The sequence below is a fragment of the Myzus persicae genome, unplaced genomic scaffold (genome assembly GCF_001856785.1).
Source record: "Myzus persicae strain clone G006 unplaced genomic scaffold, MPER_G0061.0, whole genome shotgun sequence".
NCBI lineage: Eukaryota > Metazoa > Arthropoda > Insecta > Hemiptera > Aphididae > Myzus > Myzus persicae.
This window is the reverse complement of record NW_019104076.1, coordinates 18,322-35,527: the sequence shown is the minus strand read 5'-3', so window position 1 is coordinate 35,527 and position 17,206 is coordinate 18,322. Positions and strand designations below refer to the sequence as shown.

The 17,206-nt window shown below is 29.1% G+C and overlaps 1 protein-coding gene across 4 annotated transcripts; it reads left to right on the top strand.

Annotated features, from left to right (window-relative positions):
* Positions 1-309: 309 nt before the first annotated feature.
* LOC111038381 (nose resistant to fluoxetine protein 6-like) lies at positions 310-15,829 on the top strand. 4 transcript variants are annotated; one of them, XM_022321448.1, is made up of 13 exons: positions 311-1,236; positions 7,037-7,257; positions 8,297-8,514; positions 10,361-10,455; positions 10,557-10,750; positions 11,678-11,853; positions 12,394-12,562; positions 12,755-12,948; positions 13,804-13,945; positions 14,031-14,220; positions 15,016-15,158; positions 15,300-15,410; positions 15,494-15,829. In XM_022321448.1, the coding sequence occupies exons 1-12, from the start codon at positions 987-989 to the stop codon at positions 15,402-15,404; spliced, it is 2,097 nt and encodes a 698-aa protein (XP_022177140.1). In that variant the 5' UTR covers positions 311-986; the 3' UTR covers positions 15,405-15,410; positions 15,494-15,829. The 4 variants fall into 4 exon arrangements, with proteins under 4 accessions (XP_022177141.1, XP_022177140.1, XP_022177139.1 ...); XM_022321449.1 differs by having other exon boundaries at positions 310-1,236; positions 11,776-11,853; positions 12,394-12,555; positions 15,300-15,829; XM_022321447.1 differs by having other exon boundaries at positions 15,300-15,829.
* The last annotated feature ends 1,377 nt before the right edge of the window (positions 15,830-17,206 follow it).

The window sequence follows — 17,206 nt, the reverse complement described above, 5'->3', positions numbered from 1 at the left end:
GGAAAACCCCTTAGACATCAAAATACAGCCATGCAATATTCGTGTTCAGAATCCGAAACATTTTGTATCGAGGCAAATAACTCTACTTGACTACCGATATGTTTCATTATTATGGTGATGTATTGTTTTCCTGTACATTTAAATCGCACATAATATTAGTTCTTCTAGACTGCAGCAATGAAACGTCATAAATCCTTTTCTAAAAATAAAACGCATACCATTGTCGTACCTATATTATGTACACATAACTATCATAATTTACAAGATAAATATATACACAGTGTTCGAATTTTAAATAAAGTACCTTCCACGAAAAAATCATAAATCCGCTAATTAATTAAAAATCGTATATACCTACGTCAGTGAGTGGTGGGTTTGCAGCGAGACTTCCTGCGTGACGATATCCAATGACGGCCATGACTTTTAGGTGCAATCTCGTTGACTAGTATCAACAGTATCGAAGTAATTCAACCCTAGACGTAGTATAGCTAGTCTCCGCCCACTTATATAATATACACACCTGAGACAAGTTTGCATTGATAATCTTAAGCGAGTGCTATTATTTTTCTCACATACGTCTGACAACCGTGCGACGACGAAAGTCATAATAATATTATCGCGAATGTCGCGCACCACTACAGCTCTATATTTAGGAGACGTTAAACTTTTTTTTTTTTATCCAAACAGCTCAGTGCTGCAGCAGTATTTGTGTATCGTCGAGAGTTTCCGATACTGCAGTATCACCTATAGCCCCATCACAGCTATATTAAAATTCTCGATAGTTGATATTGTATTTTTCATCTACACTTATTATTGTTCGACGCATCCATCGGCGTTTTTTATCACCAGTCCAAAAGTAGTCGTATCGGGCAGGACTAAATTTCTCTGCAGTAGGTTCGATTTTATCATCCCTGCGGAGCGGGACATAATATAGTGCGTTGAGAACCGATAAATCGTATTATATTCATCAAATAGAGATCGTCGACATGTCGACCACGATCGTTATCGGACTGCTCGTGCTATTGCAGTTGGCCTCTCTATCGTCGTCCGACGGACAAGGCGGATGGATTTCCGAAGTGGCTATCACTGACAGTCTACGGGGACCGTGGATATCCGAGCTTTTTCACCAGGCACTAAGCAATTTCACCATTCGACAAGTCGGAAGCTTCGCTTGCCGGACCCAATCCGACATGTACGACAGACATCTGAAGAACCACACCAGTTGGGCTGTCAGAAGTTAGTACCTATTCATATATATCATTAAAACAAAAAAGTTCTAAAACACTATACTAATAGTATTCAATTACATTGTATTTTTAAATAGTATGCTCTATAATAATGAATAATGATGTCCTCCGATATCTCTACAGTAAATCAACACATGTAGGTACCTATTATTTTTTCGTTGGTGTAATAGCCATATAAATTATATGGACAATGATTGTTCAATTTAACTATTTTTAAAAGTATTTTTTTAATCAAATTTTTTCAAACACACTATAATGGTTGTTTTTAACGATGCATTCAAATTAAACAAACATTATTACCAGCTTATGATATTTTTGATTATACTACTAGTGTCGAGTTGGAAAAATCCTAAGGCAGATCACTACAGTGGTCAGTTGGGTATTTTTGAATAGTTAAGTTTTCAGAGTAGTTGAAAATTAGTTAGGTTAATAATATAGTAAACTGAGTAATAATTCGTCTATCGTTATTCTGAAAAATATTTTTTTTTTAATTTCGGTACTCACAGAATGGGTACCGGAGGAAAGTGACATACAGTCGTTATATGATGGTACATCTCAAGTTATGAAAAAAAAAAAACGTTCATCTAACTCTTATATTTTTTATTAAATTTAAGTTTTATTACCTTAAAAAAGATAACTATTACAATTTGTGTTACTTTATTTTTAATTTAATAAATTTAATAATCTAAATGGTATCCAAAAAAACGACGAAGATAATTTTTTACGGAATTATTAAAAATAATTATTTAGTTTTATTAGAGCAAGTATGAAATATTGAATTATATTATTCTTATCTTAGATCCTGAGCTGAGCGATGAATGTATTGATTTTACAATGATGTGTGTTTTTTTTTATTTATTTATTAATTTTTTTTTGTGTTCATCATCACCTTTTGTTACAGTGAAAGTGCTTCAGTTTTATTCAACAGCATCTATTCTGGTAGGAAAGTGAATCCATTTGAGGGATCAAAATTTAAAATTCCCAATAATTTTCAAAACCAGTTTTTGAAAAAATCAATTTTGGTTTTCGTGTAACTCTAAAAAAAATGAAATTTCACTGAATGTTCTTGTTAGCATTTTTATACACGAAAACATTTTTGATGTTGAACTATTTATAGGCATACACAATTTTCGATAGTTATTTGTTTTTTTTTTAACTAACGTCGATAAAAAAATGTTCACTATGTAAAATAACTTGAAAATGTAATACACGGTTCCTCATAAGTTGTTGTTAGTGAAAATTAAAAAAAGTTGAGCATACGTCCACAATAATTTTTTATGAGAGTTTGAATTTAGAATTTTGACAAAATTCGTAAAAGTCACGAAATTTAGAAAATTATTATGGGTTCAAACATTTTTTTTTACATCTAAGATTTTTTTTAATTTTTAATTAGACCCAGACTGACATACCATCTTCGCTCAGAATCGTTTTTCGTGTACAATGATATCATATAATTGAATTAAAATTTAATACTATCCATTATAATGATAGAATAGACCAAAACTCTCCAAAACTCTGTGAGTAGGATTGTTAAAAAAAAATTCACAATATGTAGTAATTCTAATAACTTGCATGTAAACACATTTTATAATATTATACTGACTGCTTCATGTTTTATTTGAATATAATACGATTTAATATTTAAGAAAAAAATTGCTCATAAGTTATATAAGAGTACCGGTTTGGTGAGTGATTACATATCTTTTTCAAAACTTCGCGCTAAATGTAAAGTCTACTCAAAATCTGATTACTATCTCTACATCAATAACTTGCAAAAAAACTTAAAGGTATATCCTAAACATTTTTGGAAATTTGTAAATAATAATAAACGTAAAGTTAACTTCCTACCAAATTGCATGTATTTGTACAATGAAAAATTCGATTCTCCAAACCATACTGTCAATGCTTTTTCTAAATACTTCTCTAGTGTTTATGAAAATAACAATAATATTAATTTAAATTACAACCAGCAAAATCAACCAAAAGTACTCCAATCTCCTTTGCACTCATGTACAATTGATCTACTTGATATTTGTAATTCACTTAACTCACTTACTCCTAGCTCATGCCCAGGACCTGATTTAATTCCAAGTATATTTTTTAAAAACTGTCCTTATGTTCTTTCTACGCCTTTACTATATCAATTTAACATGTCACTATCTACTGGTACTTTTCCTGATGCGTGGAAAACTACTGATATTCGTCCTGTACCAAAATCATCATCTGACCTATCTAATATCTCCAATTACCGACCAATCTCAATACCTTCTATTATACCTAAAGTTTTCGAATCTATCATTGCTGAAAAAATCATACCTGTCTTAGCTAATGTAATCGTTGACGACCAGCATGGGTTCCGGCGCAAAAAAAGTACCACTACTAATTTGCTTGTTTTTCAAAACTTCTTATCTGATGCGCTTATGACTGGAAATAGTGTTGATGTTATTTACACTGATTTTTCAAAAGCGTTTGACAAAATTAATCAACAGATTTTATTTACCAAACTAGAACTAATCGGTGTCTGTGGTTCTATTCTAAACTGGTTAATTTCTTTTACTCAAGATCGTTTTCAAATTGTCTCTTATAAAGGTTATACTTTTACCCCAATACGTATTACATCTGGAGTTCCGTAAGGTTCCCACTTAGCTCCAATATTATTCAATATATTTATTAATGATATTAACTTTCAAAATTGCTCTAAGCTAATGTTTGCGGATGATCTTAAAATATTTCGTATAGTTAATTCACCACTGGACGCTGCCTTACTTCAATCTGAGTTGAATATACTCTATGACTTTTGCACTAAAAATTATCTTTCACTTAATATCAAAAAATGTCAGATAATGACCTTCTCAAGAACTAGATCGACTACTAATTATAATTATTTAATTGGTGGTGAAACTCTTCTACGCTCCACGGGTCCTATTAAAGACCTTGGTATTTTATTTGATAAAAAATTAAAATTCGATTGTCGTATTCAAATGGTTATTAATAAAACGCATCAAATACTGGGTTTTATTAATCGTAATTGTGCGGACTTTACTGATAAATTTGCTTTAAAATCGATTTACTGCTCGTTAATCCGACCCATCTGTGAATACGGTTCTATCATTTGGTCTCCCTATCAGTTAGGTCAAAAAACAAAATTAGAAAAAGTACAACAGAAGTTCTTACGCTTCATCTCAATTAAAAGCTCCATACCTAGAGCTCCTCACACTACCTATAATCCATTACTATCTTTATTAAACCTTCAGACGTTGGAACAAAGACGTATAAGTCTTGATGTATGTTTCTTCTATAAACTTTTGGCTGGTAATGTTGATTGCCCAGATTTTTCAAGCCGTTTAACTTTCTACATACCCACTTTAAACACACGTTCAACAGACACTTTTCGTTTAAGTCTACAAGTTACCAATTATGCAAATAACACTCCTTGTAATAGAGTAATGCAAACCGTAAATAAATTAAAAATTGATATGTTCAGCTCACCAAACATATATTCCTTCAAATTGTATTGCAATTCTTTAATAATTAATTCATAATGTACTATGTTATAATATTTTACTATAATAATTTTCATTGTTCACATTTACTATAAATAATATTTGAATTATATTATTAATGATTTCAATATTGTTGTTAATTGTAATTGGGCCTTGACCGTTTAATATTAAATAAATAAATAAATAAATAAATAAATAATAATATATTATTGGATTATAATGTATAAATGACAGAGTTTGATAACAGTCGATTGTATTGAACGTGTTTTCAATAACAAAAAGCTATTTGGTTACTGTTAAGAGGGCGCCACACCCGCATGCGTTGTCTCCGTCTTACAAACGAGTAACATACCAAATTTACGCTCAGCAGTTCAAGTTGTATGCCGTTAGCTTAGAAATTAGAGTGAATTAACCTATTATGAAACTTGATGGTAAGAACTTTATCTGTGTTTTGTTGGAAGTTTTTTTACAATAATTCAGTTTTTAAGTGAGTTATGAGCATTTTTAATTTACATTTATCATACAAGCATACCTCGCTTAAAAACTGAAGTATCGTAAAAAAACTTCCAACAAAACACGGATAAAGTTCTTACCATCAAGTTTCATAATAGGTTAATTCACTCTAATTTTTATGCTAACGGCATATAACTTGAACTGCTGAGCGTAAATTTGGTATGTTACTTGTTTGTAAGACGGAGACAACGCATGCGGGTGTGGCGTCCTCTTAAATGTAAATTCATTATAGGGAAAATAATAATAATAGTAAGTACAGCAACAGTATGTTGGATTTCTAGAATAATAACAGCAGTATACTATAATGACCGTATTTAGCATATTTGATTATGTATGATGTCTGTAGCTTAATCGAATAATTTCTCATTAACCAGAAATGCATAATAATACTATATTTATTATTCGTTTTCGTGTAGACATAAAATATATTTATGACTACGCTTTATTTATACTATATTTATGTGTAATGTTAAAAATGCATTGAATATAATAATATTATGTTGCTTAATATCCTAACCTTGTATAAAAAAGCCAACGTTATTTTATACCACTTCCACCTTGTCCATTTTGCATAAATTTTCGATGTGTTTTTTGTAAAGAAATTTATGAAAAGTACAATCCGTATTAGTGTAATGCCATGTATCAATATCAAATAATTTAAGACGACATTTCCGGAGTGTCTTAAACATTTTCGTGGTTGCCACTCTTCATTTTTTTTTAGTTAAACTAAATATGGAGACGGTGCGTGTTTTAGTAAAAAACATGTTTTTAATACAAGAAAAATACTATCTACCAGAAGGATAATCGGATTTCGTTATTTTTTTTTATACATAAGAAGAGGACATTTTGCAGGTATGATCAAAGAATGGTTTTCAAAATTATAACAACTATAGAATCTTAAATATACATTTGAATACCTAATTGCACAGCAGTAATATAATTCTTTTTCAAATGTATTTTTCTAGCACCATTTAAAGAAAATGAAAATTCGGGCTTTTACCTACATAAAAAAAAAATTAACAAAATCCGCATATATCTACAGTGCGTGAGAGTTTTCCCTGTGAAGTAATTTTCGTTGATGTAATACACCTACCCACCTATCAACCCCCCCTCCCAAATAAAAAGGTATTGAGAAATAGATTGGTGGAAAAGTATTATAATTAAGGTAGTAACAAGAATGAAAAATATTATTTTCAAATTGTATATACAATTATAAAAATCGGCATCAACGCCCATAAAATAGGATCTTATACAATTTTCAGTTATGCGACTGATATAAAAATAAGTGTTAATAATGATTCTTTAATCCCCAGTTTATATAATATGTACCTATCTACAATATAACACGAGAGTAATAGACATAAAGTGGTGTATTTTTTTTTTAGTGGTAGTTTTTCATTTCTTGACACTCCCTCTTGATCTTAAGAAAAAAAAATGATTCAATACATCAATACTTTGGAGGACAATTATTTAATTAACTCGTCGAGGAGTGCATAGGTAATCGGTTAAAGGTGAACTTATTGTTTTGATTTGCAATCGTTCAATGCAATGCTCAGTAGAATCTCATGATTTCTTCGCATCAACGATATATTTGGATAGTTTTTACTGAATACTTTATCCCCTAAAGCTGACGATGGTGATGAAGCGGCCACAATCGATAACTGAACTCAATATATGTATAATAATATGAAAACTATTTGATCATTTATAACACATGTCATACCGAATCGAATACTTATATGACTTGTGTTTGTTTGAACCATTATTTTTCAGTGGCGGAATCCTGGGACCGATATCCAACCGGCATACTGGCTGGCAACCGGTACCACATGGGAATTTACGACGAATGTGTGGACGTGCGCCATCCGGTGATAGGACAGTATTGCTTGTCCGAAATAAAACTAATCCCACCAACGGGCAAAAATTACAGTTTCAACAGAACGGAGAATCTAGATGATTTCGGGAACAAAGATGCGTGGAAAACCGTACTCGGAGTATGTGCAATTGAAATATATTATAATCTTATTTATTATTAAATAATGAAGGTTTTTAAAAGTACCAATTTAAAATACATAAATGTATGGTTCACTAAAAGAAAACGAGTTTGTAAATTGTTGACGATAATCAAATTAGTTGAACAGCATGGTTTGCTTTTATAATTATAACTACAAAATAACCAAATTTATTAAGCTTATATTTGTAAGCTATCCGAAGAACAAAATATATTTTATACAAACCCAAAAATATTATTGGAGAATAATATGACTTTTGGATAATATCAAAAATGTATTTGATTTGTACCTACAAGTATGGAGTTTTAGACTTTATGATACTTATTTTATTATATTACATTAGTTTGTCGTTTTATATGACACCAACCAAAAAAAAAAGTTACTTCAATATTATACCTGCCCGAAAAGAAGTAACCTCCAACACCGATATGTGTCTAGTCTAATAATATGATAAATAGGGACTATAACTTAAATACGCTTTAGGTACATGGTAATATAGTATTGTAACAAATAAAAATACTCACAGTTTTCCTGCAGGAAAATAAAATATATTATCAGTGTCAGATTGTGAATTAAGTAACTGTTCAAAGTTAAAACGGCAAACAACTTTTAAATCACTTAAAATCAATTCAAATGTATTGGTAATGATCTCCACCATCAGGCTCTTCTTATAAGTGTCTTTCTAAAATGTTTGTGGCGCCGTAACATAGACTTATAGTTTTGTTTTAATACCTTAATATTATATATGTATAGGTACATGCAAAACTATAATATGTGATTTTTGAATATTGAACAGTGTTGGCAATCTAGCCTAAGGACCTAGCCTACATTCTTGGTAAACCAAAAATAGCTTGAATTTTTTATTCTTTTTGAATAAATTTAAATTGTGCATCTCTAATACACCAGACAACAGTTATAGAAGTCTAAAAAAGTTATAATTTTAGTAAATACATTATTGACGGGGACCACAAACACACCATATTTGATATTGATTTGAAATACCTACATCATATTGTTTCAGTGGGGCGATTATCCGGATCAAGTGCAACGAAATAGTTTGAGTTTAGGAATATGTATTCCGGATTCTTGTACGGCATTCGACTTGCAAACGTCACTGCAAAACAAACTGAACTCGGCATTTGATCCAAAGGAGTTGATGGCCGTCGTCAAAGTAGATCCAATAATGTGCACGGTCAAAGGAGACATGTATCACTACAATACCGCTTACTACGTGACTAGGTAATTTAATCATCAATATTAATTTAATCATATTTTACTTAATTTTAATTATTTATTCGCTTTTTCTTTTGAACTATACAAGCACACACACACACACACACACACACACACACACACACAAACATACTAATGATCGCTTACTATGCACACAAGGCCTACATGAACGCAATTAGAAAATTGTATATGTTGGACACCCTGATAACTGTCAATCATTTGAAATCCCAAGATAGAATCGATTTACTCATCCATACGCTCAGTGCAATCTGGAGCTAAATGGAGCATCGAGGATATCATATTTTGTGCCCTTATTCAACATAATATTTGGTTTAAGCCCTAGGGAAGCTAAGCTATTAGTGTTTTAGTAAAAAAAAGCCAGTGATCGAAGCGTCTAAAATTTGTTTGTTAGGTAACCTGCACGGCGATGACTAAGTAAATCACTTGACCGAATACGATGACAATTGACTAGCAAGGATACAAACGAGTGACATTAATGGGCAAAGGAAAAACGTTTAAAAACGGGAAAATGTATATTAAATACAAATTTTCAGTATCAAGGGGGTGGGGGGGGGGGTATAATTCCTACGAAGCCGGTATATAATATTACTTCACTTCATGGATTATATATATTAATATATTATTATAAACAAAATGAAAATTAATTTAATAAAACTAAATAAACTTTACAAATTAGTATTATATGTTGTTTCAATAAATTATAAAAAACTATTTATAAATAATTTTAATATAAACATTCATTGTTTAGATTCTCAATAGCTAATTTGTTAATAAAGTTGGTACCTATTTTTATTTTATTAATTATTAAAAATGTTATGTTTATAGTATATTATATTATGAAGTTTTAATAGGTTTCTACATGGCTTCACACATTTTAGAATATTCAGTACATATTTTCAGTTTTATAGTGATTTTATAGTGCAAAGTTAAATATTAAAAGTTTAAATAACTTATGCCTATTGATACATAATTTGAGAGAAGAATATATTATTAGGTATATTAATAATTCTATATCACTGATAACTATATATACATTAGTTCACTAAATTTTGAACAGTATAATATACTATGAAGTATGTATTATTGAAATAGTTGAAAATTTTAAAGTTAGAATAATTATTCATAATCGAACAAATTTTAGACACACAAATATGTTTCTTATACAAATTTCCTAATAAACATATAAAAATATAAACCATAAATTGGTTAAATAGGCAAAATAATTAATTGATAATAATTTACATCATATTATTAAATATATTTAATATTTTAATAGTGACAAATATAAGGAAACCACACTTCACAAACCATATTAGAGAGCTAAATACTCTTTGAAGTTTTATTGAATCTTTTGAAAATTGGACATCCATCGACATAATTATTAGAAAAACAAACTAAAATAATTTGATTTTGATTTTTTTAGTGTTGATTGCTTTCCTTTGTTAATAGTCATATCAATAAATAGATAAAAAAAAAAAACTAAATAAATACAAGAACATAATACCCAATCTTAATTGAAGTACATATTTCATAATGCTACAACGAACAACGATGTTTGGAATTTTATCCGACCGCCATGAAATATTTAAAAAAGATATAAAATATGTTATTTCAATAAATTACTAAAATTATAGACGCACATAATATTAAAGCAACTATAAATGTATTTCTTCATTTGGTGCCTGTAATGAGAGCCACCCCATCCCTACCCACAAGTATGACTAACGTACGTTAATATCACAATATTATACACGATTTTCACATTTTATTTTTTTTAAATAGTTTTAGGATGTAATTTTTATTAAAACTGTTTGTAATTATATTGTTTCAGCATTTTCTTTTTACTTATTGTTTTGATTTGTCATGTCACAACGTTACATCATTTTATAAGAATATCTTGCTCTAAAATGTCAAAAGGAATCAAAAGTAAGTGATTATCATTTACCTATTATCAATTCCTTTTTTTTTGTATTTAGTAAATTTTTACCCGGCTCATTTGAGTATAATTTATTTAATTTTATCAACAGGTGAAAATGTCAATTCATTTTGCAAAACATTTTCATTTATTGAGTCAGGCAAAACATTGTCAAAATTCGATAAGGACAACGAATTAAATGCACTGTATGGTTTTAAATTTCTAACGATGATGGTCGTTTTGTTGGGTCACCGATTGTTTTATGTAATAGGAAATCCTATGAATAACCCTAAATACATAGAAAATGTAAGTCACCAAAATATTTATGAAACAAATTATTTTTATGTTAGAGTTAACATCCTTGTCAGTTACAGGACCATAGACAGGGGGAGGGGGGATTCAAACCCAACCTTATATCACTGAAATTATGTATATTTATTTCGAATATTTAAAACAACTAATATAAATTTAATTTTTTTGGTTTAAATTTTCATCAACAATATAGTAATAGATGTTTGTGATGTTATCGGTTATAAATAAGGTATTTCGTGTATCGACTGAAGGTCGCACTGACAAATTATTACTATCAGCGTAACTGTTTTGTTACTGTGATAACTGATAAGACTGCGATTTAAGATACATCATAGATATATAGAATAATATATTTTATATATGTATTAGCTTAAAAGCTTTACATTTATACAGGGTTTGTTCCTCACGTGTTTTGTTGTGCATATTTTGCAGTTTTTGAAGTAATGTTTTATTTTATATAGTATAGGTAATTTGATTTTTTCTAGGATGGCGTGGGACAGTAAAACATGTTCTTTCATATGATAAATTTGAAATTATTACTGCTATATCAGTACTGTGTTTATTTTAACAGTTTATATTTTACTGCCATATATGTACCTACACCAACTTTTGAAATTACTGCTATAGCAGTAGTTGTCCACGAATGTGTTGAGCAAATTATTTGATCTGAGTTAATAAGAAAATCAAGCATCTATCCTATGCATATAATATGAGTCTGTTATTATATAGAGTATGGATACTAAATTAACTTCAGAGAAAATACTTAGAAAAAAAAAACTTAAGAAATACTTTTTAGGGTTTAAATTAAAATACAATACATGCGACCGCGAACAAATATCGTTAAATATAACATTTGTAATTATATTTGGTAAAGTGTGTTACATTTTGTATAATTAATAAATTACTTCATCAATATTACAGATGTATCTCAACGGACCTAATATAATATTGACTAGTACGAACATAGTCGATCCATTTTTTTTCATAAGCGGTTTCCTCATGCACCTGAATGTTTCTAGGTCAATTCAAAAAGCAAAGGGTTTGAGTCAATCAGCTTTGAAAAAAATTACATCACCAATTATCCACCGAGTAATGAGGTTAGTCACAACGAAGCATTTAATTGGGCCCAAAATATCATACACTATTTTATTATCCCCTGAACCACCACTCGTATCATATTTGTGATTTAATAAACATAACTGCTAACCTAACCTATCTAATTTCATCCAAATTTGAACTTGAAATATCTATAAGTTAACACTGTGTTTATATAATATTTTTTAGATTTTTTGGTTATAAATTCACGAAGAATATTTGTTCACGTTTACAATCGCATTAGCTATAAAATTTGGACATTTTATAAATATTAAATTAAAAAATAATTTACAAATTGTCGATATTTTGATTAAATCTAGTCGACATTTGAACTATTAATGCTTTTTAAAATACCCTAGGTATAATATTTTTCGATTGTTAATATAATTACTTATGAGGAACCTTTTATTTAGTTGTCAATCTTTTCGACCCAACAAAAAATTCTATCATCCCCTCCCCCAATCCTAACCACTGACTTACTTACTATAAATGCCAATTTATTGACATATAATGTGAAGTAATACCCATGAATCGTCCCACAGAATATTACCGGCGTATTGCGCAATGATGGCGATCACAGCACACATCGTACCCCACCTAGGAGACGGACCACTGTGGCCACAGAAAATATGGGACGAAGCCGAAATATGCAAAAACTATTGGTGGACCAATTTGTTGTTCATAAGCAACTTAATCGACGTCAAGTATGCAGTAAGACGTGATTATATATTTTTACTTAATCGATTATTACAATATCAAAACAATCGAATTTTATTTTTATTTATACCGGCAGACAAAATACAGGTCGAATGCGGAATACCTAATTATATTTTATTGGGTATTATCATACCTACGTATGTATTTTATAATATCTAATTGTTGTGCTTAAATGTAATGATGCAGTGCCTCATAGTAAGCTGGTACGTATCATGTGACGTTCAGTTTTTCGTAATTGGAGTCATAATTGTTTACGTTTACACGAAGAACACCAAATACGGGATTGGATTACTCGGGACAATACTGGGTTTGTGTGTATGCGTGCCGTTTGTAGTGACTATTTTGTCAAGAACAGACGGAATACACAAAATGCAGATTCCGTAAGTCAAGTTTACACTAATGTTAATAAATAATAATTGATACTTTAAACCCAATGAAACCATACATTTAATTGGGTACTGGAAAATGTAGGTACTCATATAGTATTATTATACTTATGAATATGAAATGTTAAGAAATCAAGGATTTATTTTTATACAATCAGCGGTAGGATTTTAGACTTATAGTATTTGAACAAAAAATAACAGACTTATCCGTGAGCTGTCTTCGTAGAAAAATAACTATTTGTATCATTTATATGCGTCTGTTAATATATAATAAAATTATATACAAAGACAAAAATTACAGTTTGATTTAACTGTATCGCCGATGTTCTATACTCATAAGTACGCTACAGTCATTTGACGACAACACATTCATAATACAATGTACTACTTTCCAAAATTATACTTTTAATCTTGTAAGTCAATATTCTAGTTATTGTCAAAACGAAAAAAAACTAAACTAATAGTGGAAAAACAATATTTTCAATACGTAATTTTTAGATATTAAATAAACACCTATCATAAAATCTAGATACTAATAAAGTGATATAGTTTGTCTGAAGAGGATGTCAGGGTACGATTTGTTTTTTTTCTTTCTGGGCCAACAAACCAAATTTACATTTAGCAGATTCAACTCAGTGTTATTACAATATCAGAGAAAAAATTATTAAAATTTAAGTTCAGAATAATACTTGTGTTCCTACGTTGACTTTTTATAGACATATAGGACACTATATTTTATTAGGTACCCGCCTATAGTAAAATGTAATATAGACATTTTGGTATATATATTTTTGTTTAACTATGGGTATGTAATAAACTAATATTTATTAAATATTTAACTAATTTCAGATATTTAGAAAACTTAAGAATTTTCATATCGTTAAATAAAACGTATAGATTGAGTTACATGCGAGCCACGCCTTTTTTCTTCGGTTTAGCCATGAGCTTCATCGTGGAAAAGTTGAAGCAAAATAAAGTTCAATTTTCACAAGTAAGCCCATAATTTACAGACTCTCATATTATATTTATCAATTTTTAATTTTAAACAGTTTGAATTTTGTTAATTTCATGTATAGATGACAGTTTACATTGGAACATTAGTTGCTATTACAATTGGCATTTCTGCTCAACTTTACGGTGGCAAATTCTACAATCGACAGTTACCTTATTATCCTTTGGAACATGCTTTATATTCCATCGTTTGTCATAGCACGTGGACACTTCCAAGCATGTGGATTTTAATTTGCTTGTTCACTTCTGGATATGGTAATATACATTTTATTAAATACATGGATTTTAGGTAGTATATAACTCATATCTTAATAATAAGGTAAATCTGAAAATCTTTGGGAAAAATGCAGATTTTGTTTTTCAAGTACATCTTATCACCATACTACATAATACTTCATAATCGTCAATATTTTCTGTACAGAATTCTCAAAAAAAAAAAAATGTTTTTACTTTCATTGTTTCAATAATGAAGCTTTAAGCTTGTTTTATAAATGTAAATTTCAACGCGCAATAACATTAAAAACCGTGACATTTAAACCGATTTAATTGTGAGACAAATATACCAAATTTAATATAATACCAATATAATATAAATGTACATTAATTTATGAAAAATCATAAATATACAACAAAGTGCAAGTTCCTATATTCTTTATAAGTACATTGTGATTTTTGAAGTGATTGCCTAATATTATAGCTGAGTTGTAAGAGGGCAGAGTCACCCCCCCCCCTCCCCCAGCAGCTGATATATTATTCTAAAAAAACCTGAAATGGCAATGAAAAATAATAATAATAGATATGTTTACAAGATCGTCAAAATTGAGAATTATTTTGTTAACATAAAGGCTGACAGTCTTTTCTCATAACTGTTTTTTGTATGCGATATTTTATCAAATTAAAAAGTTAAATAGTTTTAATTAATTCAAATGAACAAGTCCATTACATTGACCTACCCAATGATGATTGATGAGTGTAACATAACACCTATCTTGTATACATACATCACTTCACTCAGGATCTAAAATCAAATAAATTGTTTTTGTTTTACAGGTCCCCTTTTAAAGTTATTTAATAACAGAATTACTGTGACTTTGGGGAGACTTTCATACTCAGTGTTCATGGTGAACGTCACAGTCATGATGATATCTCAAAGTTCCCAGAGATTACCCATTTACCTTTCACTAAAATCTGTGGTAAGATGATTTTTTTGTGTTGATACATTTAAAATTTAAAATTGACCGATTAGTTCAAAATTAATCTAGATGAGTCTCGTGTTTGGATACCAGACCACTGAATTAAAATAATTTAATGGTATGAAACTCGTTCGTTTTCAGGTCGATGCTTGGATATATGATACGTTTAAGAGTTATGTGATGGGCTTGGCGTTATACTTGGTTATCGAAGCACCGTTTGCTAAATTGGTTAAACCATGGGTTTAACAAGGGGTAAATACTATTGTTGTATTATGTTGGAAAAAATTAGTTTTGCTGTTAACTCAAATATTTTCAATTATTAAAATGTTTAATAGTTACTATTGTAGAGATGAGTTCTTGAACAGAGAAACACTCCTTATCATACATCACCTGAAAGTCATACCATCGTATTACAACTTTTGTACTAGATGTATAAAAAATAATTTATAATTTTATACATTCTCTTATTACTGTCTTATACCTATTTATTTTTTATTTTTAATTATTTAATTTTATGTATGGCACACATATAATTTGAATTACAAGAAAAATGTAAAAACTATTGCAATCACACTTTGTTGCACAGATTATATTGTAAGACATTAAGCTCAATAATTTATTATAATATTTGTAAGTATCATTCATGTTGTAAATTTATAATAAAATATATAACTGAGAAATTAAAATGTTATTATTATAGTAGCAGCAAGTGTTATTTATTCAAAAATATCATACCTGTAATTTATCCATGAGAATAATAATTGTCTGTATTATTATTCTTACTCTGCAAACTAGTCGTTTTTAATGATTTGTGTTTAGGCTATTATTACGCTGAAAGCAGTCACGGCTTGTCTTTGTGTGTGTAGTAAATTATCATAAGTGTGTGTTTACGAACCATCAATCACACATAGATATCATATATATTATTTATACTCATGCACATGTAATTTGTATTCATAAGATTAAAAACTATTAAAAATATTGAAAAATATGCTTCGACTGATGCAAAGTAAGATTTTTTTACCAAATCGAAAATCTTTACATTTTTAAACCGGACCATTAGAATAATTTACATTTTTTTCAGGTCGTTTTTCTAATAAATGTATAGGGTTTGCAAAGATTTTCAGTTTATTATTTTGTAAGTTATATTTGTAGTTATATCTTACCCACCATATTATGTATAATTATTTTAGTATACGAAAGAAACATTTACCAATATATTATACTAATTTATCATATACTATGAGTAATGAGTTATATGTAATTATTATACAAGTATAGGTAATCCACATATTAAAATTATTACTACGCTATAACTGCCATAATTGCTTGCACTATAAGGAATAAAAATGGTGAACATTTCAAGTATCTACTGTTATATGTTTTTTAAATTACAAAAAAAAAAATCATTTGATGAGAAATCATTATTTAAAATGTGAATATCCAATTTCATAAAAAACGCAAGAAAGTCGTTGTCAGGTAAAGTTTAGATCAAATTCAAATATGTTATCTAAAATTGTACAAGAGAAGTAGGTTTGATAAAATGATTAACAAAAGATTGAAAATGTTTTAAAAAAAAAAATTAAAATTAGTGTAATGCGTTATTATCATGACGTACGTTCAAGTACGAAAGCTCTCAACCATTAATTTTATACAAAGGTACTCAATAATGATCATTTACTACGCACACATTTACAAGACCTGCATGCACACACAGAAAAGATTTTTTTAACACTTCTATGAAGTCTCGATGAAGTAGAAAATTAGTTATTACTATTGTTCGGAAGCTATATACTAGCTAAAAACAGAAAATATGCAAGAAAAAAATGTGAAATATTATGTAAGAAAAAATTATAATTAATAAGTTGGATTTTCATCAAATCATAATTTTACTACACTATAACTGCTATAACTGCTTACACAATCGGCACTAAAAAATTGTGAAAATTTCAAGTATCCGTGGTTATTTGTAAAATATTTTTGGTATTATGCTCAATTCTTATTTTGTAATTCTAACAATAACTTATGAGTCATGAGGAACTTTGTAT

What these genes read in the sequence shown, in the direction of transcription:
- LOC111038381 (XM_022321448.1), top strand. Translation starts at nt 987, where the DNA reads ATGTCGACCACGATCGTTATCGGACTGCTCGTGCTATTGCAGTTGGCC. An exon ending in CACCAGTTGGGCTGTCAGAA is followed by an intron (nt 1,237 to 7,036) that starts GTTAGTACCTAT and finishes ATTATTTTTCAG; the next exon opens with TGGCGGAATCCTGGGACCGA. An exon ending in CGTGGAAAACCGTACTCGGA is followed by an intron (nt 7,258 to 8,296) that starts GTATGTGCAATT and finishes ATATTGTTTCAG; the next exon opens with TGGGGCGATTATCCGGATCA.